Below are 24,908 nucleotides of genomic sequence, written 5' to 3' on the forward strand. Positions count from 1 at the left end.
ATCACAGGGGCCAATGGTGATAGGCTACATGGCTGCTATGGTACCCATGAGTTGGAGGCCAAATTCTGACTTCCAGTGGTGGAGAGGTGGGAACGTAGACAATACTAGCAGTGGAGGAGAGGTGAAAAAGTAGACAATTCTAGTAGTGGAGAGGTGAAAAAGTAGACAATGCTTGCAGTGGAGAAGAGGTGGGAAAGTAGAGAAAGCTACTGCCAGTGGTGGAGAGGTGGGAAAGTAGAGAAAGCTACTGCCAGTGGTGATGAGGTGGTAAAGTAGAGAAAGCTACTGCCAGTAGTGGAGAGGTGGAAAAGTAGAGAATGGTACTGCCAGTGGTGAAGAGGTGGGAAAGTAGAGAAAGCTACTGCCAGTGGTGGAGAGGTGGGAAAGTAGAGAAAGCTACTGCCAGTGGTGGAGAGGTGGGAAAGTAGAGAAAGCTACTGCCAGTGGTGATGAGGTGGTAAAGTAGAGAAAGCTACTGCCAGTGGTGGAGAGGTGGGAAAGTAGAGAAAGCTACTGATAGTGCTGGAGAGGTGGGAAAGTAGAGAAAGCTACTGCCAGTGGTGATGAGGTGGTAAAGTAGAGAAAGCTACTGCCAGTGGTGGAGAGGTGGGAAAGTAGAGAAAGCTACTGCCAGTGGTGGAGAGGTGGGAAAGTAGAGAAAGCTACTGCCAGTGGTGATGAGGTGGTAAAGTAGAGAAAGCTACTGCCAGTGGTGATGAGGTGGTAAAGTAGAGAAAGCTACTGCCAGTGGTGGAGAGGTGGGAAAGTAGAGAAAGCTACTGCTAGTGCTGGAGAGGTGGGAAAGTAGAGAAAGCTACTGCCAGTGGTGAAGAGGTGGGAAAGTAGAGAAAGCTACTGCCAGTGGTGAAGAGGTGGGAAAGTAGAGAAAGCTACTGCCAGTGGTGGAGAGGTGGGAAAGTAGAGAAAGCTACTGCCAGTGGTGTAGAGGTGGGAAAGTAGAGAAAGCTACTGCCAGTGGTGGAGAGGTGGGAAAGTAGAGAAAGCTACTGCCAGTGGTGGAGAGGTGGGAAAGTAGAGAAAGCTACTGCCAGTGGTGGAGAGGTGGGAAAGTAGAGAAAGCTACTGCCAGTGGTGGAGAGGTGGGACAGTAGAGAAAGCTACTGCCAGTGGTGATGAGGTGGTAAAGTAGAGAAAGCTACTGCCAGTAGTGGAGAGGTGGGAAAGTAGACAAAGCTACTGCCAGTGGTGGAGAGGTGGGAAAGTAGAGAAAGCTACTGCCAGTGGTGAAGAGGTGGGAAAGTAGAGAAAGCTACTGCCAGTGCTGGAGAGGTGGGAAAGTAGAGAATGGTACTGCCAGTGGTGGAGAGGTGGGAAAGTAGAGAAAGCTACTGCCAGTGGTGAAGAGGTGGGAAAGCAGAGAAAGCTACTGCCAGTGGTGAAGAGGTGGGAAAGTAGAGAAAGCTACTGTCAGTGATGGAGAGGTGGGAAAGTAGAGAAAGCTACTGCCAGTGGTGATGAGGTGGGAAAGTAGAGAAAGCTACTGCCAGTGGTGAAGAGGTGGGAAAGCAGAGAAAGCTACTGCCAGTGGTGAAGAGGTGTGAAAGTAGAGAAAGCTACTGCCAGTGGTGAAGAGGTGTGAAAGTAGAGAAAGCTACTGTCAGTGATGGAGAGGTGGGAAAGTAGAGAAAGCTACTGCCAGTGGTGAAGAGGTGGGAAAGTAGAGAAAGCTACTGCCAGTGGTGAAGAGGTGGGAAAGTACAGTATGATACCTGCACAATACATTCCCTCACTTACAGTTTGAAGTCCCCCACAGTACATTCCTCTACATGTAGGATGATATCCCCACAGAATGATGCAAGCACATCCCGATACTTTGACAGCTGACTCTGCAGTCGGTGGCTGCCGGGAGGAAATAAATTTATTTCCTCTTGGTAGCTGCACTTTCAGTAAGGAGGCTGGATAGAATTGTTACTCACCTGCAGGTTAACCCTATGTCTGCAGGTAAATAGCATCCTCCAAGATGACAGGTTCCCTTTAATTGATGACATCACTGAGTTAGTATCATGGTATTCTGTACAATACACTGTATATGACCGCACTGTATGTAACTGATTGTGCATGCTCACTAAGGTGACATATGATTACTTGCTGATGACTCGCATACATAACATTTTACAGGTAATTTTTTCATTACAATACGTGGATGCCTTCCATGATACCCCATATATCTATGTGTGGCTATAGGAATGTACTTTACAGCCTTTTCCGTGGACCGGTCATGCCATAGTTATATTCTGCAATGTCCTATTTCCTCACATCTTGAAAAGCATTTTCTGGAGCCTCCAGTATTGAGCGCTGGATAGGCAGCTCGGCCAGATGTAGTCGCTGACCCTCCTGACTTCTGAACTTCTGAGACGCAGTCTCCAAAATAACAAGTCAATATTCTTGTGTTATCTGCCTCAGCATTTTTACTTTCTTGGGGTTCCTCTCTGCCAAGATATTTATCACTAAAATAACATGGCCTTACAGACGTATGCTTCTTCTCTGCAAACTGCTACTGCGTGGGGGACCCGAGAGCCAGAGTTCTCCTAGGAATTCCAGCATTATTACACACTGGCTGTACTAAAACAATAAGAACACTTGTGTTTATATATATAAAAAGCAGAACAAAGATCATTCATAATCCCTGGACTGGATGTGCACTAACGATCTCTAAGTGCAGGATAATTAATGTTTATGAGCTCCAAAACCTCTGCAGTTATACAAAGACATGGTGCCTGCCTGCAGCCACCACTAGGGGGAGCTTTGAACTCATTAATAACACAGCATGCAGTAAGCTTCTATGTATAAAAAGTAAGCTACGGTGCTCCCTCTAGTGGCAGCTGCTGAAAGCCAGAATGTGAAGCTCCTGAGCTCCCTCCTAGTGGCTGCTGCTGATAGCCAGAATGTGAAGCTCCTGAGCTCCCTCTAGTGGCTGCTGCTGATAGTCAGAATGTGAAGCTCCTGAGCTCCCTCCTAGTGGCTGCTGCTGATAGCCAGAATGTAAAGCTCCTGAGCTCCCTCCTAGTGGCTGCTGCTGATAGCCAGAATGTGAAGCTCCCGAGCCCCCTCCTAGTGGCTGCTGCTGATAGCCAGAATGTGAAACTCCTGAGCTTCCTCCTAGTGGCTGCTGCTGATAGCCAGAATGTGAAACTCCTGAGCTCCCTCCTAGTGGTTGCTGCTGATAGCCAGAATGTGAAGCTCCTGAGCTTCCTCCTAGTGGTTGCTGCTGATAGCCAGAATGTGAAGCTCCTGAGCTCCCTCCTAGTGGATGCTGCTGATAGCCAGAGTGTAAAGCTCCTGAGCTCCCTCCTAGTGGCTGCTGCTGATAGCCAGAATGTGAAGCTCCTGAGCTCCCTTCTAGTGGTTGCTGCTGATAGCCAGAATGTGAAGCTCCTGAGCTTCCTCCTAGTGGTTGCTGCTGATAGCCAGAATGTGAAGCTCCTGAGCTCCCTCCTAGTGGATGCTGCTGATAGCCAGAGTGTAAAGCTCCTGAGCTCCCTCCTAGTGGCTGCTGCTGATAGCCAGAATGTAAAGCTCCTGAGCTCTCAATAGTTGGCAGCTGTTGACAGACAGAATCTTAAAGAGTTGGTCTGAAACCAAAGTGGAATTTAATCCTAAATATCTATTTCATGTAATAATCTGAGCAACATTCTAAAGTACTTTTATTTAAAAAAAAAAGTAAATACCATTCCCTCTATACTCTATCTTCTCACTTTTTTGTTACATCATCAGAGGGTTGGAGTCACTGCCACAGCTGCTATCCTCACTCAGAAACAAAGCATCATCAGTGACATCTGTTTGGGGGCTGGATTTGTCTCTGCTATCTCTCCTTCCCAATGCGGACTGACAGTGCGCTCTCTTGCTGGCTCATCACTTCTCTTTAGAGCTGGAGAGGGAGCGCACTGTCATTGCACTTTCAAAGGATATAACACAGGGAATATGTACTGAGCATGAGTCAGAATTGACAATCGGTGCATGGCCAGTAGAGCAAGGACTAGCCCTGCCCCTGAAACGGACATCACTGACACCTCATTTCATGGTAGGGAAAGCAGCTGCCGCATTGACAGCAACCCTGGCCCCATGATGACGTCCCTTTTGAGTATCCCAGCATCTCCTGAGGATTCTCAAACAAAAAATCATTAAAACAGAAATAATACACATGTATCCAAACCAGAGCGTAGAGTCTAGGGACCATCCTCTTCTTCCACCATTACCCATTTAGAGAGGTATGGACTTTCTAGCCGCATCCCCTGGAGAAGTTATCAAGAATGTAACAATGAACAGAGATACTGTATACAGGTCACAGGATAGTAAAAGGTTAATACCAGGGTGCAGTCCGAGCTGTAGGGAAGTATCACAAATAATCCAAACTCAATCCAGAAGATAGAACAAAGGTCAATATCAGGAGTTTTGCCAGAAAGATACTAGCAATTGTTCCACAGAGCGAAGTAATGGTCGTAATTATAGTAGATCTGTCACCAGATTGCACAATACAAGCTGCTTATGGCATTTAATACATCTCTTTTCTTAGACCCAATGAGGCTGATGTTCTCACTTTGAAAACCCATGTCAGAATGGCTACATAATCCTGGTCTTAAGAAGAGCAGTTTAGTAGTCCACCTTTATAATGTAATAGCTCATGAGTCCAAGTGGATTTCATCTCTCCCCACCCAGCCTGACTGACAGCTGCAGCTTATACCGAGCAGCGCCAGATCTCAGCAGGGAGGAGGGACAGTGAGGATTCAATATAAACTTTCAAAAATGTTCGTGCAAACATTCGGACATGGACTTTCAGAGTAAATATACCAGCTTCATCGGGTATAAGAGATATTCTTAATAGCATATGCACTTTGTATTATGAAGTTGCATATATTATGCACGTCTGTTTTGCACAAATATTTGCAACTTTTTATTTTTATTTTTACACTGCTCCCTTCATTTTTCTTTTTATAAACCTTGGGGCATGCCCAACCATAACCTTCTGAAACTTACTAGGATTTATGCCAGACTTTGAGTACAAAATTTTACATTTCTAAAATTGGTTCACGAAAGCCTGTTATAAGTGAATTCTCCCCACAGTCCAGTATTAATATGAGTACATCCGCCTTCCCACCCCTCTTTGCAGTGATGTTATATACATCACATCAACATCTAAGGCTGGACATTGACATCTCACTCACAGGCAACATAAATCCTGAAACTGGAGGTGTAATTTACAGCTCCTCCACCCCTAACATCTGTGGCATGCCCCCCGACCATCATCTACAGGGTCTTCATGAGGTTTCTCGGTATACAACCAGTCTTCCATCCTCTCCAGCCGCCTCGTATATTGTTACCTTCAGGTACAAATGTTCTTCAAGAAATTTGACATTGGCAACATTTTTTTTCTTCTTTTTAAACCGATCGAGGTGGAAAAAAAGCGATATTTTAATTGCATCAACTCACGACAGATTTATGCTCCTGTAAACCGTCCCACGTGAATTATCCCCTTACCCCATCTAGCCTGAGACGCCATAAATCATCTCATGTCTCCGCTATGAATTCCTCAAACACACATAAGCATATTTTAATATTAATCTTCAGCTTTCCGTGATATTTAAATGTTAGAGAAGTCGCCTCGAAAAGTTCAGCGAGAACAAATATTAAATATTCTGACACTGAAAAGCAAAAGTCGCCTGGGAAGAGGAGATAAATGATATTGGGGGGGGGGGAGGCGATGGGACCCCACAAAATTAGGATGGACCATCAATGTGAGATTGTGGGGGTCAGTTCATGAGATCCACTAATAAGAAAAATGAAGGTAGAGGTTACAGGTGGTCCAACCCACCAGTCAGGAAAATGAAGGTGAGGGTCCAATCCTTTCGAACCTCCAAACAATCATGCATCAACGCTCTTTCCTAAGGATAATGTAAACCGCTATAAACATTCACTCTTTTTAAAGGGCTGAAGCGGAACAGGAAACTCCCTTTTAATAAAGTCATCTAATGTTGATAAAACCCTTAATTTTTATAGGGCAACTTGAAAGGGGCAGTATGGAATGATAAAAAAACACGCCGACTTTCTTCCAGAAACAGCGCCACACCTGTCCGTGGGATTGGTCTGGTATTGCAGCTCCATTGAAGTGAATGGGGCTGAGCTGCAATGCCACACACAACCAGCGCACAGTGGTGGCGCTATTTTTGGAAGAAAGCAGCTATGTTTTCTTATCTTGTACAACCCCTTTGAAGTTCCCCTGTAGGAATTGTCCCTCCCCTATAAGTTAGTTTGCTCAACCTTATATGCCCCTACATGACTTCATTTAAAGGGGGTCATATTTTACAGGATAGCCCTTTAAATGAGTGTTTATATGGAAAGTGATTTTTCCATATGAGAGTGCCAGCAGCTTCTCACCGAGTGGATGAATGAGGAAGGACGTCTATTATTTTTTGTAATTTAAGGATTGCGGGTGTCATTTACATGAGCTGAGCTGTACTTACAGTGCTGACAGCCCGCCTCGCCATTCAGCTGTGACCATCCAGGGCAGCACTTACTCACTGTCTGATACTCCCGGCTGTACACCTGACGATACGTCGTGTAATACGCTGTCCTGCAACGACAATGGCAAAGTATATTCTAAACATACTAAAGTAAGAAAGCAGAATATGCAGTATTACTTTATACAGATTAATAACTAGAGATTTCTTAAAGAAGTTATCCGGTATAACTGACCAATTATTAAATGCCAGGATTGAGCAATACCCTGCACTTTGGTCCATTACAAGTTCATTACATAGGTTTCAATAGGCATCATGTAATGCTTCAGTTGTCCTGTGGTGGCGCTGCAGGGTAAATAAACTAGTACTGCTTATTTACGACAGCTTTAAAACGCTGTGATCTCATTTTTGGGAAAAACCTACTTTTTTTTTTAGAATTAAGTACACTCAGACTATTAGGTACGTGTACCCATTAGAGGATTTATTTATGTCATTCAGCTCGCTCCTCCGACTAGTGTTCGAGCAGCCCCAACACCAATTTTCAAGTTTCTGGGATTCCATTTTTGACCAGTGAGAACCCAAAAAATGCACAGATTTGTTATTTCAAATAATCTCCAGTGATTGCCGGAGTGTTCGTTTATTTTATACTCTTCATTAATTGGGTGCTAAGTACACAAATTTAGGAGATTTGGGTGGCCTGAAGACTTAAATCGTTTCCTTACTCTAACATTTCGAAGCTGTAATAGGGTAGTTGTGAGTATCCTTTTCTAGTTCTTACATTAACAAATTTCTATGATCTAGCCCCATCTTGACGTCTTGTTAAGCCATAATAACTCCAAGTGTTACAAGAGTTTGATTTGAGTTGTGTACAGTCAACTTATGCCTATCATGTACCACAGTCCTGCAAGCTGTGCTTCTTCTGGTGTTATAATGAGCCATGCTCATAGAGATCTACAGTCCCCAGATATGGTCTAAAGTCCCCTGAGCGATGCTTGTTATAATGTACAGTCCTATGCGTCATGCCTATTATTGTGAGAAGTGCCATAATCCATGCCTATTATGATTTACAGTACGCTGATCCATGCCTATTGTGGTCTACAGTCCGCAGAATAATGCCTATTATGGTGTACACTTCACTGAGCCACGCTTTTTATGGTTTACAGTCAGCTGAGCCATTCCTATTATGGTTTACAGTTCGCAGAACCATGCCTAGGACGATCAACAATCAGCAAAGCCATGCCTAGAATGATCTACAGTCAGCAAAGCCATGCATAAGATGGTCTACAGTCAGCCGAGCCATGCCTAGGATGATCTACAGTGAGCTGAGCCATACTCGGATGATCTACAGTCAGCTGAGCCATGCTAAGATGATCTACAGTAATCTGAGCCATGCCTAGGATGATCTTCAGTCAGCAGAGCCATTGCTAGGACGATCTACAGTCAGCAGAGCCATGCCTAGGACGATCTACGGTCAGCAGAGCCATGCTTTAGGATAGTCTATAGTCAGCTGAGCCATGCCTTAGGATGCTCTACAGTCAGATGAGCTATGCCTAGGATGATCTACAGTCAGCTGAGCCATACTAGGATGATCTACAGTCAGCTGAGCCATGCCTAGGATGATCTACAGTCAGCTGAGCCATGCCTAGGATGATTTACAGTCAGCAGAGCCATGCCTTAGGATGGTCTACAGTCCACGTAGCCATGCCTATAATGGTCTACAGTCCGTGCGCACATATCTACACTGTGTGCAGAATTATTAGGCAAGTTGTATTTTGATCACATGATACTTTTTATACATGTTGTCCTACTCCAAGCTGTTCAGGCTTGAGAGCCAACTACCAATTAAGTAAATCAGGTGATGTGCATCTCTGTAATGAGGAGGGGTGTTGTCTAATGACATCAAAACCCTATATAAGGTGTGCTTAATTATTAGGCAGCTTCCTTTCCTTTGGCAAAATGGGTCAGAAGAGAGATTTGACGGGCTCTGAAAAGTCCAAAATTGTGAGATGTCTTGCTGAGGGATGCAGCAGTTTTGAAATTGCCAAACTTTTGAAGCGCGATCACTGAACGATCAAGCGTTTCATGGCAAATAGCCAACAGGATCGCAAGGAGCGTGTTAGGCAAAAAAGGCGCAAAATAATTGCCAATGAATTGAGGAAAATCAAGTGTGAAGCTGCCAAGATGCCATTTGCCACCAGTTTTGCCATATTTCAGAGCTGCAACGTTACTGGAGTAACAAAAGGCACTAGGTGTGCGATACTCAGGGACATGGCGAAGGTAAGGAAGGCTGAAAAACGACCACTTTTGAACAAGAAATATAAGATATTTCTTGGCACAGTCTTGACGTTTTATCTTAAGACTGACTTTTCAAAGGTTTTATGGACTGATGAAATGAGAGCGACTCTTGATGGGCCAGATGGATGGGCCAGAGGCTGGATCAGTAAAGGGCAGAGAGCTCCACTCCGACTCAGACGCCAGCAAGGTGGAGGTGGGGAACTTGTATGGGCTGGGATCATCAAAGATGAACTTGTGGGACCTTTTCGGGTTGAGGATGGAGTGAAGCTCAAGTCCCAGACCTACTGCCACTTTCTGGAAGACAACTTCTTCAAGCAGTGGTACAGGAAGTCGGTGTCGTTCAAGAAAAACATGATTTTCATGCAGGACAATGCTCCATCAGATGCCTCCAACTACTCCACAGCGTGGCTGGCCAGTAAAGGTCTCAAAGAAGAAAAAGTAATGACATGGCCCCCTTGTTCACCTGATCTGAACCCCATAGAGAACCTGTGGTCTCTCATAAAATGTGAGATCTACAGGGAGGGAAAACCGTCCACCTCTCGGGACAGTGTCTGGAGGCTGTGGTGGCTGCTGCATGCAATGTTGGTCGTAAACAGATCAAGCAACTGACAGAATCTATGGATGAAGGCTGCTGAGTGTCATCATAAAGAAAGGGGGCTATATTGCTCCCTAATTTTTGGGGGTTTTGTTTTTGCATGTCAGAAATGTTTATTTTTAAATTTTGCGCAGTTATATTGGTTTACCTGGTGAAAATAAACAAGTGAGATGGGAATATATTTGGTTTTTATTAAGTTGCCTAATAATTCTGCACCATAATAGTTACCTGCACAAACAGATATCCTCCTAAGATAGCCAAATCTAAAAAAAACCACTCCAACTTCCAAAAATATTAAGCTTTGATATTTATGAGTCTTTTGAGTTGATTGAGAACATAGTTGTTGATCAATAATAAAAATAATCCTCTAACATACAACTTGCCTAATAATTCTGCACGCAGTGTATATGTCTATAATGGTCTATAGTTTGTGCACCCATGCCTATAATGATCTACAGTCACCACACACATGCCTGTGATGGTCTACAGTTCCCTGAGCTGTGCCTTTTCTTGCCTGGTCTTACTCTGAGCCACAATTATTACTGTCTACAGTTCCAGGAGCCATGCCAGTCATGCTTATGGCTCCATGTCTATTATTGTCAGAAGTCCATTGAGACATGATTATTACAGTTCACAGCCCAATAAACTATGCCTATCACGGTCTACAGTCCTTTGTGCCTTGCCTATAACGAGTCATCTGAGCATGCCTTTTATGAACCATACCCATATTGATTCTAAACCACTGACTTAAAGGCCCCTACATAAATTAGATAAAAATTGGCCAAACCCTCCGATATTAGCAGGACAGTCCAACCATCTGATGAGTATGGGAGCTTCCCGACTCCTTCCAGAGAGATTATGTTGGGGGACAGTATTCGTTGGTTGCCACTGGAAGCAAATCTCTTCCAGAATTATCAGACACAAACTTTCTTTCATGACCCCATAAACAACCCATAAAAGCAGAGCGGCTATGTGCATGGCGGCAGTCAGAAGGGATAGCTGTCAACTAAAAGGTATGGAAAATTCTAATCAGTAATGGTCTACAAAGAGCACGGACTACAGCAATTCTAAAAATGGAAGCTTCCTAAAGAACATTAAACCTCAGCCCTAAATTTATGTGGCCTCGTCTATATTCATTTTAATAACTGTCAATGCATAAGATGAATACCCTGTCTTGTGAGTGATGGTCCCAGATCAGAAAAAAAAAACACATAAAATGTGGAAGTCTTCGACAATAATCCTGCTCTTCTCTGACCCATCCTCTGGATTTTTATTTCAGCTTCATTAAGCAGATAGTGCCGAAGTAATATTTCATAGCACATTGTGAACGACATCCTCATTTGTTGAGCGCTATATTCGGAGATGTTTTCACGAGCTAATAAGCAGCCTCATTGCTTTACAATTTACTCCACGCCGGGCTTAATGATTGGGGTCAAGTGCATCCATTTTACCTGGAATTGCGGCATTGAATTTGTAAAAATAGAAAAATAAAAAAAATGTTAGAAAGCTTTTCACGCTGTCAACAATTGTCAATGGGAAGATATCAGAAGTCCAAATAAACGCTTGGTTGCTAGGGCTCAGATGTTCAAACAACACGCCACCTGCTCACCCCTCATTGATTGCTATATCTCGGATATTAAAACATTGAAAGAACATAACACCCTCTTCAGCTATCAGCCCATACCGGTTGTTGCAGATTAGGACCTTTCGAGTTGACACATTGAGTCACATAACGATCTGCGCGGTTTTCCATGAGTGCACTCTAATATTCAGTGTATCAAGAGCGGTGACCTCCCCAAGGACCATCACTCGGATTAGATTAGGAGTCATTTTAGGAGTCATTTAATAGACCTTGGCCAAAGACCAATGAGAATGAACCGGCCATGGTAATGAGGCGCTGGCGGCGGGTAACATCACAGAAACTTACTGCGAGCAAATCACCAATCAGTATTTCTAAGTGGCTTAGTCTTTTTGGCCGCGAGCACAGACGGTGGAACGGGGACACTCTGCCAAGGCTCAGAGAATGGCTTGTGTGGTCTCTGGTATAAGCGTCTTGAGACCATAAGGAAAAAGTTTCCCTGGCCAACAGCTTTTACGATACTTCTTTATGATCTCTCCAATGCATCGAGTATGGCAGGAAAGGAGTACAGCTGTTTTTGATGAATTACTGAACATTATAGTTTAGGGACTTACTATTTAATCAGCAATTTTTACAGAGTAGGTCCTTAGAAATGTATGGAAATACGAGAAAATATCTTCTACTAGTTCTCAGAGATGGAGAAACTGATCTCCTCTATATCTTTACCTGCCAAATCTTGGAGATTATAGGCTGTTACTTAGCTTGGAGCGCTCATGCATGATGAGAATATAATAAACTCCAAAGCGTCCTGCAACAATCCTAATTTACTGGGATATGGTCTTCTTGGATTGCTTACGAGGGGTTAATTAAGGTATCGGTTGCCTCCTAGCTCTTATTAATTTTGTACATACCCATATAAGATTCAATACACTATTGAGCTTAAAGGGGTTGTCCAGGCTTGGGGCTTAAGATTGCAGTCACTCTATGTAACTGCAGATGAGTCGCCCCGCCAGGGCCATGGGGCACTCGGTCCCAGATCCTGCGGTTCACAGGGGGATGTCACGGTGGCTGCAACCCGGTCCGAGGCCCTGGGCGCTCATGTAAAAGGGAAAGGTCTTTAAAGGGAATAAAGTTTGTGTCCGTGACGCCACCTGTGGTATTCGGTCAGCTTCGATGCTGCTTTAAAGGGGTCCTCTGGGGTGATGATATGGCAGCTGGATGGTATAACTTCCCACAGGTGAAGTATGTCCCCAGGGCTCCCGGCGTGTAAATGGAAGATGGTAAGGAGTGCAGTAAAGAATGAGGACACAGGGTTGCAGTCTCTTTACCTTTGTTTACTGAAGACTTCAGCATCCGCAGTCCAGAGCACCAGATCACAGGGCAGACAGGATCTGGCCTGTTTGAAGGCAAGTTAGGAGTCCCCTTACCCAGGTGGAAATCAAAAGCCTTCCTCTAGCGCCCTGGTGTTGTAGTCTCTTACGGCTTAAAGCTCCACATAAGGTCCTCACAGATGTTATCTCTCTCTGTCGTGGCTTGAGGCTGTTTATAGGGACTCTAGCACGCCCCGGCCTCTGAGAGGTGCCACTGTGCCTCCTGGGTGTTAGGTCAGACAGGTAACGTAGAGTTCAGCTGTCCTGCCGGTCTCTGATGTAAGTCATAGAGGTCCTTACACCCTCGGTGTTCCGGCTACCGGTCTCTGCGCCTCAGAAGTAGGCAGCCTGCTCAGGGCTGGTCTCCCCCTGGTATTCTCTCCTGTGCTTTGCTCTCCTGCATGCTCTCTGCAATGTATTTGGCTTTCTCAATGTCTCTTTCCAGGAGATGGAGCACTGCGACTACACAGCTCCATAAACCTTCTGCTGCCTCAGACTGATCCAGTCCATCTCCTGACTGGACCTGCCTGGAACTGACTGACTCTCCCTACAGACTACCAGTTATATATATATATGGGGAGTCACCTAGCAAGTAGGATCAAAAGCTCCCCCTGTGGCCTGGAGTGTGAATGTGTTGCATGTTTGTGGTACCTGGTTGCAGTTATCCCTTCTTGCCTTCAAGCGTAACATCACTCTCCCCGTGAGGAAAGCAATGCTACTGTGACGACCAGGACCCTGGGGCACCACACACACTTGTGAATCCACATAGCGCACACTGCATGCTGTCTGGATTCTTTAGTGCCGGAGCCAGAAGCGGGTAATTTGCATACTTCCGGCCACATTCCTACTAGACGTGTCCAGCCTCACTCAATTCACTTGTATTGAGAGAGGCCGTGCATGCCTAGTTGGCATGAATGCAAACGCAATAATGATAGTGCGCACACTGCATGCTGTGAGGATTCACAAGTCTACAATGGCAAACTTGTACCCCAAGCCTGCCCACCCTTTTACTATTCTATCTTGCATTGTTGGATTGGTTCTTGATAAATTGCTAAATGTGGAGCACTTCAGCCTAATTCAAGTTTTGGTATACTAATATCACTGGGTATAGTGACCCATAGCCACGATTACATAATCCAAACCTACAAACCACATACTGAAAACTATGCAGAGGCATCCCACAAAAAGGCAATAATGTGTAGTATCAGGTTTTTTTTTATCAAGTAGCCTATGGGCAACGTATGACTATACATATATGTCAGAAGCATACATTATGCATTTCTCTCAAAGTATTCTACTGGTGCACACTGCAAAGGCAGTGTGAATTAGCCTTATGGTGGATGCACAAGTAGATGGAATCAAAGTGGGCTTTTTTTTCCTTAAATGGAGTCTGTTAGAAGGTTTTTGCTGTATGATCTGAAGACAGCAGGAGATAGAGACTGAAACAGAATACAGGGCTGTGTCACTTGTCAAAGCTCGTGCTGTTTACTAACTGTGAAGGATTAATCACGAAGAGATGAACATGGCCAGACTAGTCCGGCAACGCCGCCTCCTGTGATCAGCAGCTCATTGTTTATAGACAATGTACACAGAGAGCCTGGTGTGGGTGGGGCTAGCTTTCTCAGCTCTGCTTCATACTAAGTCTAAAAGCTCTAATTGTGTAAGAACTGCTCCTCCCAGAAAACTAAATCAATTCCACTTTTCTTTACCTACATTATGCTGCTCTCAGATGAGGTAGCAAAACCCTGCTGACAGATTCTCTTTAAATGCATATATTTGGGGTTTAAAATAATTTTAGCCATTTGGTTTCATTAAAAATTTTGCACAGTTTGCCTTCCTGTGTTGCTCTGTCTATTGTTGGTTGCTGGATTAGCTAACTGAGAATCCATTAGTGAGCTCATTCTGACTGTGTCTCGGAGTTTATTATCTGTCTTTTTCTGAGCTTCTCTCTGATTTATGACCACATCAAAAGTTGAATGTGGAAGATACCAAAGGTCCTTTCAAAAGCCAAATGGTGCAAAAATTGTAAAGAAACAATTGAAAAAAATACTATAGCCTCAAATACATGCATTTAAGTAAGAAAAAAATCACCACAGAGAGTTACAAAGGTGCAGGAGTGAAGGTACCTGTGGGCAAACCAGAACAACTACATTCTCATCTCTAGGAAATACGTTTGGTTTTGTGGTGAACATGTAATGGTTTGTCTGTAAGTTGGGATCTCAACACTACTCCTATCCAGAGATAGTGATGAGCGAGTCAGGGTGGCAATGCCATAAGTTGTATGCCAGTGTTTTTCACACAAAAGCTAACCAGTAAGTCCCATGTTTGGAGGACACAAAGGTTGCTCTGCAATTTGGCTGCAGAAGAAAAAAATCACGTGCAGGTCTAGTTGAGTGTTGTGTTGCAATCAGTCCAGATCCCTTGAAGTGTTTATATATGATCCTCATGAAGATACAGACAATAATAAAAAACCTCCCAATGACCTCGGTATCTTGAACAGCCTAGGACATCTGAGATATGCAACATCTGCTCAGAAATTAGCCTCCGATCAAGGACTTAAAAACACGTCCATGATCTGGGTCCACATGGTCTAGGTCAATTGAAGCCAAGTTCATCGTTATTTACGTAACCACAAACCAGTCCAGTGATCTCCAACCTGTGGCCATCCAGTTGCAACAAAACTACAACCTTTGATGGGTGACAGATAAAGTTACAAGGGGAGGAGAACAGATCTAGACACCTCAAGAAAGCTAGAACCTAAAGAAGTAACTTCCTCATGTCTTGTTGACTTACCCATCATCTCGATTTATGAAGAACCAGCCCATGATCCAAGTACAACTCGAATATGATGTCCAAAAAATTCTAAACATCCAACTAACTTCCAGAAACATATCTCCTAAATCAGTAAGATGACTTTAAATATTCGAATTCCACTCTCAACGTAGGTATTAACTTCAATGACTTTGTACCCGACTTCCTATGAAGGCATTCCTAAGGAAACCTGTATTAATTGAATTTCGGAAAAACGAGCCAAAAAGAACGATTGGTGGAATTGTACTCTACAAAGAGCTTCAAACAATTAGTTGACTGTTTCTTATTAATGAGCAAGTAACCTACTACTGCTGCAATGCTACTTTCGGCTTTTGAAGTCCTGGCAAGCAAGTTAGTCCTTGCTATTTAGTCCCTTTGTTCATAGCTCAGACACTTTGAATAATCGTCCTTGCTCCTTTTTATATTACAGTAGCCTATACATTACTTCTCATAATTGCTGAAAATTACAGTTTAAAGTGAGTTAATTGAACCTGACACTCCTGTTCCTGGGTTGTGTGGGATTAACGTACGGAATTCCTTCCCCTTGTAAAAGAAGAAAAAATATTAAGGCATGCCTTTAATGTTTGCTTTTTCTACTTCTTGGTGTGAACCCACTCATTTTTGAAGCAATGGATCAGGCATTTCTAAATCTCCTGTATACACTACACAAAGGGAATGAACACTTCTATGATATTTCTTGTTGACTTCTGTAAAACAACTCCTCACGATTGTAGTTTACAAAAGAAGCTACAATGCTATGCTGAATCCAATGTAAAATGGCACTAGTGGCACCTGACAGACCCTGTTGACTTATAATATGGTCCAGCTGCAGTTTCCTATACAGTTATGTGGCCAATTTGCTGGGAATAATTAAAACGGAATAAAGCACAACTGTCACGACTCTGCTGTCAAGTGTCCTGAGATCAGAGGCTCCTTCCTTGTCCCTAACGCTAGGGGAGTTTTAGCTCGCCCTGTTCCCCAGATTACTTCTGATGGTGAAGCTGTCGGGGCCACGTACCTTGCCTTAGCTCCTGAATCTGCCCTCAGTGTGTACCCTGCCACCACCCAGGGAAGAGGGGAGTAGTAGTGTACCGTAATACACCAACCAGACTAACAAGGTAATACGAACAGGGATTACGAAAAATACCAAACATACAAATATACGCACACATATAACATAGGTATGCACTGGGGAGTGGAGGTTAGGGTTAAACCAAAGTAGGAGAAGAAAGGGAATTATCACACACACAAAACCTAGCAACTGTCACTGATAAATCCACCAAACGCCTTCTCCAATAATAACCAAAACAACCTCCAGCCACGGCGGCATAAGCTTGCTCTAACAATGAGTGCTAGCCAGGACCCAGATTATATAGGAGAAAGGACTGGCCAACAGTGAACAGCTGAGAGCCTTAAGGCAGGTTAGCTTCCAGGAGCTCTCAACTCAGCAGATTAACCGCTGCACTGCAACAGAAATTTACACCATTTAACCCCTTCCTGACCTTGGGATTTTCCGTGTTCGTTTTTCGCTCCCTTCCTTCCCAGAGCCATAACTTTTTTATTTTTCCATCAATATGGCCATGTGAGGGCTTATTTTTTGTGGGACGTGTTTTATTTTTGAACGACATCATTGTTCTTACCATGCCGTGTACTAGAAAACGGAAAAAAAATTCCAAGTGCGGTGAAATTGCAAAAAAAGTGCAAACCCACACTTGTTTTTTGTTTGGCTTTTTTGCTAGGTTCACTACATGCTAAAACCGGATATTATGATTCTCCAGGTCATTACGAGTTCATAGACACCAAACATGTCTAGGTTCTCTTTTATCTAAGTAGTGAAAAAAAATCCCAAACTTTGCTTAGAAAAATTGCGCCATTTTCCGATACCCGTAGTGTCTACATTTTTCGTGATCTGGGGTCAGTTGAGGGCTTATATTTTGCGTGCCAAGCTGACGTTTTTATTGATACCACTTTTGTGCAGATATGCTCTTTTGATCGCAGCGACCAAAAAAACGTAATTCTGGCGTTTCAAATTTTTTTCTCGCTACGCTGCTTAGCGATCAGGTTAATGCTTTTTTTTATTGGTAGATCGGGCGATTCTGAACGCGGCGATACCAAATATGTGTAGGTTTGATTTTTTTTATTGTTTTGTTTTGAATGGGGTGAAAGGGGGGTGATTACTTTTATATTTTTTTTTATTTTTTTCACATTTTTTTTAACTTTTGCCATGCTTCAATAGCCTCCATATGAGGCTAGAAGCTGGCACAACTCAATCGGCACTGCTATGTAGCTGAATTGCAGGCTTGCTATGAACGCCGACCACAGGGTGGCGCTCACAGCAAACCGGCATCAGTAACCATAGAGGGCTCAAGGACCTCTATGGTTACTCTGCAGAAGCATCGCTGACCCCCATTCATGTGACGGGGGTCGGCGATGCGCTCATTTCCGGCCCGATGGCCAGAAGCGCCGGTTAAATGCCACTGTCTGCGTTTGACAGCGGCATTTAACTAGTTAATAGCAGCGGGTGAATCGCAATTTCACCCGCCGCTATTGCGGGCACATGTCTGCTGTTCAAAACAGCTGACATGTCTCGACTTTGATGCGGGCTCACCGCCGGAGCCCGCATCAAAGCGGGGGTTCTGACCTCGGACGTACTATCCCGTCCGAGGTCAGAAAGGGGTTAATAAGAAGGCGAAGAGATTCTAATTGGTGCAGGAGTAGGAGAAATCAGACGCTGTGGTCTTCTGGCTCCTCTCTGTTGTGGTAAACCCTTGACAGCAACACCAACTCTGTATCCCTCTACGTTTTTGGAATGATTAACATATGCTATAACTTTATATCATTGTGAATCCAGCCTCTGGAACCCTCCAACAACAAAGAGAGTCCAATAAACTAGCACTATGCCATTACCTTTAAGATCTATACCACTTTAAAGGGAATCTGTCAGCAGGATTTCACATCCCAAACTATTTATATGCACTGCGGTATCGCAACTGCCCGTGTGGTCAATGGGGGGTATGTATCAAAGAGGTGCGTGGCCCTGTGATGGAAGCTTGGGCTTGTTTTGGCTCAGCAGATCTACTGGTGAGGTTTACTATACATTGGGTAGGCTTCCATGTGATTTGGAGAGATGGGTGGGTCCAGTCACCTACATACCCCACCCCAAGGGGTGTGTCTGAACACCCAAGATGGAGCCTGTGTGTTTGTGCACGGGCGGCAGTGCTGGCTAGAGCAGGGGTGTCAAACTGCATTCCTCGAGGGCTGCAAACAGGTCATGTTTTCAGGATTTCCTTGTACTGCACAGGTGATAATTTAATCACCTACACAAATAATGAGATGGTGATTAAATTATCACCTGTGCAGTACAAGGAAATTCTGAAAACATGACCTGTTTGCAGCCCTCGAGGAATGCAGTTTGACACCCCTGGGCTAGAGTGAGCCAGGGTGAGGAGGCCTGTGAACTACCTCCAGAGAGGACGCCTCTGAGGATAAGGGGTATCCGGGAACTGGTGCGGTGGTCACGGACACTTAACGGACACTAAACCGTATTAGGTACATCAGGGCTCAGCGAGGACTGTGGGTACTGTAGAGCCAAATGGTCACCGGATGGTGCACAGGGTGCTGCATTTTGCCAAGTACCTGAGAGGTTTATTATGTGTAAATAAACCAAATGGACTTTTTAACCCTGAGTGTCCCAGCATATGCCTCAACAACCAGCCAAGTGAGTACTCCCTGTCCACAGATAGTGGAGACACGTTACAGCACATGTAGCTTATTCAAAGAAAAGTCTGGAAATACTTTCACATGGCCAGTCCATTCCTCGGTAACTGAGAAATCAGCACTTTAATTGATATTGATATGCAGATGAGGCTGGAGAACTACAGTGGCATGTAAAAGTTTGGGCACCCCTGGTAAAAATTATTGTCATTATGAACAGTTAAGCAAGTTGAAGATGAAATGATCTCTAAAAGGCCTAAAGTTTAAAGATGGCACATTTCCTTTGTATTTGAGGCAAAAAATATAGTCATTTTTTACATTTTAAAAATTACAAAAGGGAAAATGAGCCAAATCAAAATTTTGGGCACCCTTGGACATTTATGTGCTCAGATAAATTTGACCAAGTTCTTAGACCATAATTAGCCTGCTTACGGTTATTGCTTATTCACAATCATTGTTAGGAAAGGCCAGGTGATGCAAAATTCACAGCTTTATAAAAACCCAGCCTACTCTAACCTTGTGCAAAAAATAATAGCCATGGGTTCTTCTAAGCAGCTGCCTAGCACTCTGAAAATGATGGAGGCCCATAAAGTAGGAAAAGGCTGTAAGAAGATGGCAAAGCGGTTTCAAGTTGCCCTTTCCTACGTTTTAAATGTAATTAAGAAATAACAGATAACAGGAACAGTGGAGGTCAAGATAAGTTCTGGAAGACCAAGCAAAATTTCAGTGAAAGCTGCTCGTAGAATTGCTAAAGAGGTAAATCAGAACCCTCGCTTGACTGCAAAAGTCCTTCAGAAAGATTTAGCAGACTCTGGAGTTGTGGTACATTGTTCTACTGTTCAAAGACACCTGCACAAATATGGCCTTCATGAAAGAGTCATCAGAAGAAAACCTCTCCTGCATCGTCACTATACAATTCAGCATCAGAAGTATGCAAAAGAACATCTAAACAAGCGTGATGCATTTTGGAAACAAGCTCTGTGGATAAATGAGGTGAAAATTGAACTGCTTGGCCGCAAGGATCAATGGTATGTGTGGAGAAAATACAGCACAAAATTTCAGGAAAAGAACATCTCACCAACAATTAATCATGGGGGTGGATTAATCATGCTTTGGGGTTGTGCTGTAGCCAATGGCACGGGGAACATTTTACGGATAGAGGGAAGAATGGATTCAATTAAATTTCAATAAATTCTTGATGCAAACATAACATCATTTGTAAAAAAGCTTAAGCTGAAAAGACGATGGCTTCTAAAAATGGATAATGATCCTAAACACACGTCAAAATCCACAACAGACTACCTCAAAAGACGCAAGCTGAAGGTTTTACAATGGCCATCACAGTCCCCTGATCAACAGATCATTGAAAATCTGTGGCTAGACCTTGACATAGCAGTGCATGCAATATGACCCAGGAATCGTCCAGAACTGGAAGAATTTTCCAACAAAGAATGGATGAAATCCCTCAAACAAAAATTGAAAGACTCTTGTCTGGCTTAAAAAAGCATTTACAAGCTGTGATACTTTGAAAAGGGGGTGCTACTAGATACTAACCATGCAGGGTGTCCAAACTTTTTCATCGGCCCATTTTCCTTTTTGTGATTTTTACAATGTAAAAGATGAATTTTTTTGTGTGCCTAAAATACAAAGGAAATGTGCCATCTTTAACTTTAGACCTTGTAGAGATCATTTATCCTTCAACTTGCTTAACTGTTCACAATAACAGTAATTCTGACCACGTGTTCCCAAACTTTTACATGCCACTGTATTTGTAAATCTGAAGCCTCCGTCACTCCAGATCTATTCCTCGTCCAGTGCCTCCACTTCCTGTTTGACTAATGACTCATTTTCTGAAGTCACACAGCATAGAGGCTGTCAATCAACCAGGAGAAGGCGGTGCTGGGCTGGGAATAGAGCTGGAGTGACAGAGGTTTCAGATCTACAATAGATTTACATGCACGTATAAATAGTTTGGGGATTGAAATCTTGCTAAGAGATGCCTTTTAAAAGCTGACTAGTAAGGAAACAATGATTATTAAACTAAATGTAACTACTGCCTATCTTTTCATCAAATCAAATTGATCTTTCTACACAAGGAAAATGATTCAAAACAGCACATTTCAAACCTCCATGATAAAAATAGGAATAATTAACTTCAATCATAAAACAGTTAATAAAAAATAAAAAAACTGAAATAAAACCTAGGAAAATACAAAAACAACGAAGGCTGGATGAACCTCTGGCTTTTTCTGCCATCAACATTCAATATCTCATTGGGATAAATGGATTTGCTGCTCTCATAGTCACTCATGGATCATGATGGACAGTGGAGAGAAGGAAGCAGGTGGTTCATAGCGAAACATTTTATGCACAAGCTCAGGAAAGGGGGTATAGCACCAAGCTTTGCATTCTTTGCAAATGTTTTAACACCCCAAAGAGGTGCGAGCATTGCCAGGGTAGGGCATGTACTTGATTTGGGTGGCGTGCCCGTTCTTCTAGTCTCCATTCTCAATCCTAAACATATCGTAAAGAAGAGACTTGTCGTGATCTTCTACCTGGGGCCGCACTCCGATGCTCTGTAGCGGTTCTTGATGATTTCTCTTTATCTTGGCATCTGTACAAGAAGCTCTTAGTGTTTATCAGTTTCAATTTCATGTTCTGGTTTAATGATTTTTTTTTCTCTCCATGTGATGAGCCGGCAGAAAGTGGAATGAAAACAAGCGGTAGGTAAACAGGTACCAGGCAGAGAACGTGTCTCCTTTACACCATTCTCGGCTTGTGCAATAATATACAGAGGCCGTGAGTGTATAGGAGGCGCAAATAGTTCACATTTTATGCATTAGGAAAACAGATGTAAAAGTACACATCGCCCAACGTCTGACATTCTGCTATAAGCAAAGGAGTGAATAATTCCAGGGGAGTCAGCCATTGCACCTTCAGGGTTTATTTTAAGGGTTCTTGTAGGGAAAGAGCTTTAACCCCTTAGTGACAGAGCCAATTTGGTACTTAATGACCAGGCCAATTTTTGCAATTCTGACCACTGTCACTTTATGAGGTTATAACTCTGGAACGCTTCAACGGATCCCGCTGATTCTGAGACTGTTTTTTCGTGACCTATTGTACTTCATGTTAGTGGTAACATTTCTTCGATATTACTTGCGATTATTTATGAAAAAAACGGAAATATGGCGAAAATTTTTAAAATTTTGCAATTTTCAAACTTTGTATTTTTATGCCCTTAAATCAGAGAGATATGTCATGAAAAATAGTTAATAAATAACATTTCCCACATGTCTACTTTACATCAGCACAATTTTGGAAACAAAATTTTTTTTTGTTAGGGAGTTATAAGGGTTAAAAGTTGACCAGCAATTTCTCATTTTTACAACACCATTTTTTTTTAGGGACCACATCACATTTGAAGTCATTTTGAGGGGTCTATATGATAGAAAATAATGAAGTGTGACACCATTCTAAAAACTACACCCCTCAAGGTTCTCAAAACCACATTCAAGAAGTTTATTAACCCTTTACGTGCTTCACAGGAACTGAAACAATGTGGAAGGAAAAAATGAACATTTAACTTTTTTTTGCAAACATCTTAATTCAGAACCATTTTTTTTATTTTCACAAGTGTAAAAACAGAAATGTAACCAAAAATTTTGTTATGCAATTTCTCCTGAATACGCCAATACCCCATATGTGGGGGTAAACCACTGTTAGGGCGCACCGCAGAACTTAGAAGTGAAGGAGCGCCGTTTGACTTTTTCAATGCAGAATTGGCTGGAATTGAGATCGGACACCATGTCACATTTAGAGAGCCCCTGATGTGCCTAAACAGTGGAAACTCCCCACAAGTGACACCATTTTGGAAACTAGACCCCTTAAGGAACTTATCTAGATGTGTGGTGAGCACTTTGAACCCCCAAGTGCTTCACAGAAGTTTATAACGTAGAGCCGTGAAAATAAAAAATCGCTTTTGTTTACACAAAAATGATCTTTTCGCCCACAAATTCTTATTTTCACAAGGGTAACAGGAGAAATTAGACCACAAAAGTTGTTGTGCAATTTCTCCTGAGTACGCTGATACCCAATATGTGGGGGTAAACAATTGTTTGGGCGCACCGCAGAGCTTGGAAGTGAAGGAGCGCCGTTTTACTTTTTCAATGTAGAATTGGCTGGAATTGAGATTGGACGCCATGTCGCGTTTGGAGAGCCCCTGATGTGCCTAAACAGTGGAAACCCCCCACAAGTGACACCATTTTGGAAACTAGACCCCGTAAAGAACTTATCTAGATGTGTGGCGAGCACTTTGAACTCCCATGTGCTTCACAGAAGTTTATAACGTAGAGCCGTGAAAAAAAAAATTGCATTTTTTCTACAAAAATGATCTTTTTGCCCACAAATTTTTATTGTCACAAGGGTAACAGGAGAAATTAGACCACTAAAGTTGTTGTGCAGTTTCTCCTGAGTACGTCGATACCCAATATGTGGGGGTAAACCACTGTTTGGGCGCACCGCAGAGCTTGGAAGAGAAAGAGTGCCGTTTTACTTTTTCAATGTAGAATTGGCTGGAATTGAGATCGGACGCCATGTCGCGTTTGGAGAGCCCCTGATGTGCCTAAACAGTAGAAATCCCCCACAAGTGACCCCATTTTGGAAACTAGACCCCCCATGGAACTTATCTAGATGTGTGGTGAGAACCTTGAATGCCCAAGTGCTTCACAGAAGTTTATAATGCAGAGCCGTGAAAATAAAAAATATATTTTTTTTCCACAAAAAAGATTTTTTAGCCACCAAATTTTTATTTTCACAAGGGTAACAAGAGAAATTGGACCCCAAAAGTTGTTGTCCAATTTGTCCTCAGTATGCTGGTACCCCATATGTGGGGGTAAACCACTGTTTGGGCGCACGGCAGAGCTCGGAAGGAAGGAGCGCCGTTTTGGAATGCAGACTTTGATAGAATGGTCTGTGGGCATTATGTTGCGATTGCAGAGCCCCTGATGTACCTAAACTGTAGTAACCCTCCACAAGTGACCCCATTTTGGAAACTAGACCCCCCAAGGAACTTATCTAGATGTGTGGTGAGAACTTTGAATGCCCAAGTGCTTCACAGAAGTTTAGAATGCAGAGTCGTGAAAATAAAAAATATTTTTTTTTCCACAAAAAAGATATTGTAGCCCCCAAGTTTTTATTTTCACAAGGGTAACAAGAGAAATTGGACCCCAGAAGTTGTTGTCCAATTTATCCCGAGTACGCTGATGCCCCATATGTGGGGGTAACCCACTGTTTGGGCGCACGGCAGAGCTTAGAAGGGAGGGAGCACCATTTGACTTTTTGAGCGCAAAATTGGCTGTCGTGTTTGGAGACCCCCTGATGTACCTAAACAGTGGAAACCCCCCAATTCTAGCTCCAACCCTAACCCCAACACACCCCTAACCCCAACCTGATCCATAATCCTAATCACTAACCCTAACCATAATCACAACCCTTACCCCAAAACAACCCTAATGTCAACCCTAACCATAACCCTAATCAAAACCCTAAATCCAACACACCCCTAATCCTAATCTCAACCCTAACCTCAAACCTAACCCTAATCCCAATACACCCCTAATCACAACCCTAAACTTAACCCTAATTCCAAACCTAACCCTAATCCCAAGCGTAACCCTAATGCCAACCCTAACCCTAATACCAACCCTAATCCAAACCCTAACCCTAATCCCAGCTCTAACCCTAACTTTAGCCCCAACCCTAGCCCTAACTTTAGCCCCAACCCTAACCCTAGCCCTAAGGCTACTTTCACACTTGCGTCGTTTGGCATTCCGTCGCAATCCGTCGTTTTGGACAAGAAACGGATCCTGCAAATGTGCCCGCAGGATGCGTTTTTTGCCCATAGACTTGTATTGCCGACGGATCGTGACGGATGGCCACACGTCGCGTCCGTCGTGCACTGGATCAGTTGTGTTTTGGCGGAGCGTCGGCACAAAAAAACGTTCAATGAAATGTTTTTTTGTACGTCGCATCCGCCATTTCTGACCGCGCATGCGTGGCCGTAACTCCGC

At 43.4% G+C, this 24,908-nt stretch overlaps 1 protein-coding gene across 1 annotated transcript in view; it reads right to left on the minus strand.

The window, feature by feature from the left end:
* MEGF6 (multiple EGF like domains 6) overlaps positions 1–24,908 on the minus strand; it is a 506,198-nt gene that overhangs the window by 426,461 nt on the left and 54,829 nt on the right. The window contains exon 3 of the mRNA XM_069741497.1: positions 6,480–6,589. Within this exon, the coding sequence (XP_069597598.1) occupies positions 6,480–6,589 (110 nt within the window). The remainder of the gene's footprint in view (positions 1–6,479; positions 6,590–24,908) is intronic.

This window comes from Ranitomeya imitator, chromosome 10 (genome assembly GCF_032444005.1).
Source record: "Ranitomeya imitator isolate aRanImi1 chromosome 10, aRanImi1.pri, whole genome shotgun sequence".
Lineage (NCBI taxonomy): Eukaryota > Metazoa > Chordata > Amphibia > Anura > Dendrobatidae > Ranitomeya > Ranitomeya imitator.